This window comes from Suillus subalutaceus (genome assembly GCF_016647625.1).
Source record: "Suillus subalutaceus strain FC151 chromosome Unknown DFJ58scaffold_326, whole genome shotgun sequence".
NCBI lineage: Eukaryota > Fungi > Basidiomycota > Agaricomycetes > Boletales > Suillaceae > Suillus > Suillus subalutaceus.
In genome coordinates, this window is record NW_024540575.1 from 1 (window position 1) to 2,629 (window position 2,629).

At 47.9% G+C, this 2,629-nt stretch overlaps 1 protein-coding gene across 1 annotated transcript; it reads left to right on the forward strand.

The window, feature by feature from the left end:
• Positions 1-109: 109 nt before the first annotated feature.
• DFJ58DRAFT_825241 (uncharacterized protein) lies at positions 110-2,244 on the forward strand (the record flags this gene model as incomplete). Its single annotated transcript, XM_041392169.1, has 12 exons — positions 110-113; positions 163-251; positions 307-354; positions 404-594; positions 645-762; positions 795-936; positions 1,176-1,259; positions 1,312-1,414; positions 1,466-1,520; positions 1,574-1,609; positions 1,632-1,658; positions 1,726-2,244. 12 exons carry the CDS (start codon positions 110-112, stop codon positions 1,969-1,971), a joined length of 1,143 nt encoding a protein of 380 aa, XP_041235251.1. The 3' UTR covers positions 1,972-2,244.
• Positions 2,245-2,629: the final 385 nt, after the last annotated feature.

Below are 2,629 nucleotides of genomic sequence, written 5' to 3' on the forward strand. Positions count from 1 at the left end.
ATTATTCCGAGACTGAACACCTCCAAGACAGCAACGCCGCCCCTTGTCTTCACAAACGAGATCATCAAAATGATGGCCGAGATCTGCACTCACTGATGTCTATTGGTACATGGGTATGCGATGCGTGATAATACTCTTGTTGTCACTGACCTTCTTGCACAGGTGTGCCGTTCAATGACACTCAGAATTGGCGTTTGCAGATCGCTGAAGTTGGAGAGGCGATGCTTGGAAGTTATCTGATTGGTCTACAGGTTTGGAAACCTGACGTATAATACGCCGGTCTCTGATTACTTGTTTTTGCTTTAGGCTGGCAATGAGCCTGATCTTTATTCACGACACGGTCACCGACCGAATGTAGGGTTTTCTGGCCGCATTCTGCATCACATTGTTGAACCTCTTGCAGTCTTATAGCCCTCAGGATTACCACGACGAATTCGGTCTTCTTATCGACGCAATGAAAGCAGACTCTAATATTCCCAACAAAAATCTGCTCATTGGCCCCAATCTGGCTGGTGTGTGGAGCCTACCGGATATCTGGCAAACCGGGTTCGCCACAGACTTCAACCAAAACCTTGCTGCATTGGGTGTTGAAAGGTGAACGATAGATTGTTTATTATTATCGTCGTCGGCTCACAACTCTAAAGGTACCCCACTGATAATTGTTACGCTCAGTTTGGCATAGGAACTGAGCGCACTGGTCAAGAGATGTTCCCGTCCTTCTTGACACACCAAGCCGGAATTGACATTGTTAACGAGTTCCCGGTGCTGCCGCATATGCGCAATCCGTTGGAAAGCCCTTCATAATGTCAGAAACCAATACGGCGTCTTGCGGAGGTTTCCCCGGGTTAAGCGACAGCTTCGGGGCTGCCCTGTGGGGAATTGACTATGCTCTCCAGCTAGCATACAGCAATTTCTCAACTGTTCTTTTCCATGTTGGTGGGCAGAGCGTATATTATAATGTACGTTCAACTCGAGTCCTATCGGCATCCAACCTCTGACCATTGTCCTCTACAGCCCTTTACACGTTCGTATTAATTGTCTTACCTGGATGAAGATTGTTCTAACTTTGTCTCTTAGCGCCTGTGAGAAACCAGTCGACATTCCATCAGTGGACCATCGGTATGAGCTACCTTGCATCAGTTCTCTATTGCATGCCAATGATGCTCCCATCGCAGGTCCGATCTATTACTCGGCTCTAGTAGTCGCAGAAGCGCTGGGCTCCTCCAATGTCGCGCAGGTCCTGGATCTGCAGGCAAATGGTGGAAATGACTATACTCTCGGGTTACGCAATTTACGAAAATGGCCAGCCAGTCCGTGTCGCGCTGACGAACTTTATCACGGATCCGTCTGGAAATAGCAACTACACTGCGAGTATTTCGATCGGGGGAACAGTGCCTGCTCAAGTGCAAGTCAAGTGAGTGATCCCGTATTGCCATGGATTTATTGTCTTTTAACGCTCACTCAGGTACCTGTTGCTGACTCCGTCTCTCAAAACATACAACTTTACGTGGGCTGGACAGGTGTGCACAACATCAAGTTTCCGCATTGACCACCTAGACTGATTATTTCCCAGACCTTTGGCGGTCCATTCACATCAGATGGACGACTTGTTGGCACCACTCGACATACAGACAATTCCCTGTGACCAGGTCAATAACGTGTGTCAAGTCGAAGTACCTGCTCCTGGTTTCGCCCGTATTCCTCACCGATAATGCGCTGGCCGAGTCCGACCAGAGCTCAACAATGACCTTCTCAACCTCCACATACACGAATCTCCATGGACCAACCATGACCATTGACCCCTCTGTTCTGGCTACCTCGAATGGTGAGAAAGGATTAGCCGACGCCCTAGCGGGTACGAGCCAAGGTCGACAGATGAGCAACGCTCTGGGACTTGCGCAAGCGTTGCCTAGCTTGGTCGCTGTCATAGCTGGTGCTCTCATGGTCGGGCGTCTGGCCCTCGTGCGATGAATGTTTTTGTATTTTTCATTCGGGGTTCAATGGGCCGGGAGCTTTTCTTCGTCCATTTACTTGCACTTGCATCGGACTTGATTTACATGAACATAAATACCGGAATCGATCATTGTCACTGCTGTGTGTAGCATAACATATTCTTCTTTGTCGTATTCTTTGGATCACTTGGAACTCGTTGGGCCTGCGTGCATCATACCTTAAACTAATCCTACTTACGGTCTTTTTGTCCGTCACTTACTGCAATCCCAGATCTGTTATGGTGGCGCTCAAGTAACTTGACGCTGGCGTGATCCTTCTATTATCGCGGGCACTTTTTTCATGTTTTCTGGCGAGCCATTGATCATCAGGGTTAAACGATAAGCGTTAATTGTTATATGTTAGCCTTTCAACAAGCAGAGCAGTATCACCCTCCGTCTTGCAATGATTACATATAACTATCTTAAGCTGCTTTCTCGGTACTCGCCGCGAGGCTGACAAGGTCATTCACCTCACTGTTATGATTTCAACACATACTGGCGTTCACTTCTTCTCCTCAAATATATGCATCGTATATCAATCAATTCACTCACTCATTATACAGACGCCTCATAGCAACTAAGGATGTCAGCTCTGTTATTCAGGGATTTCATCCCTTCCTGTCTCAGCGAAGCGGGGT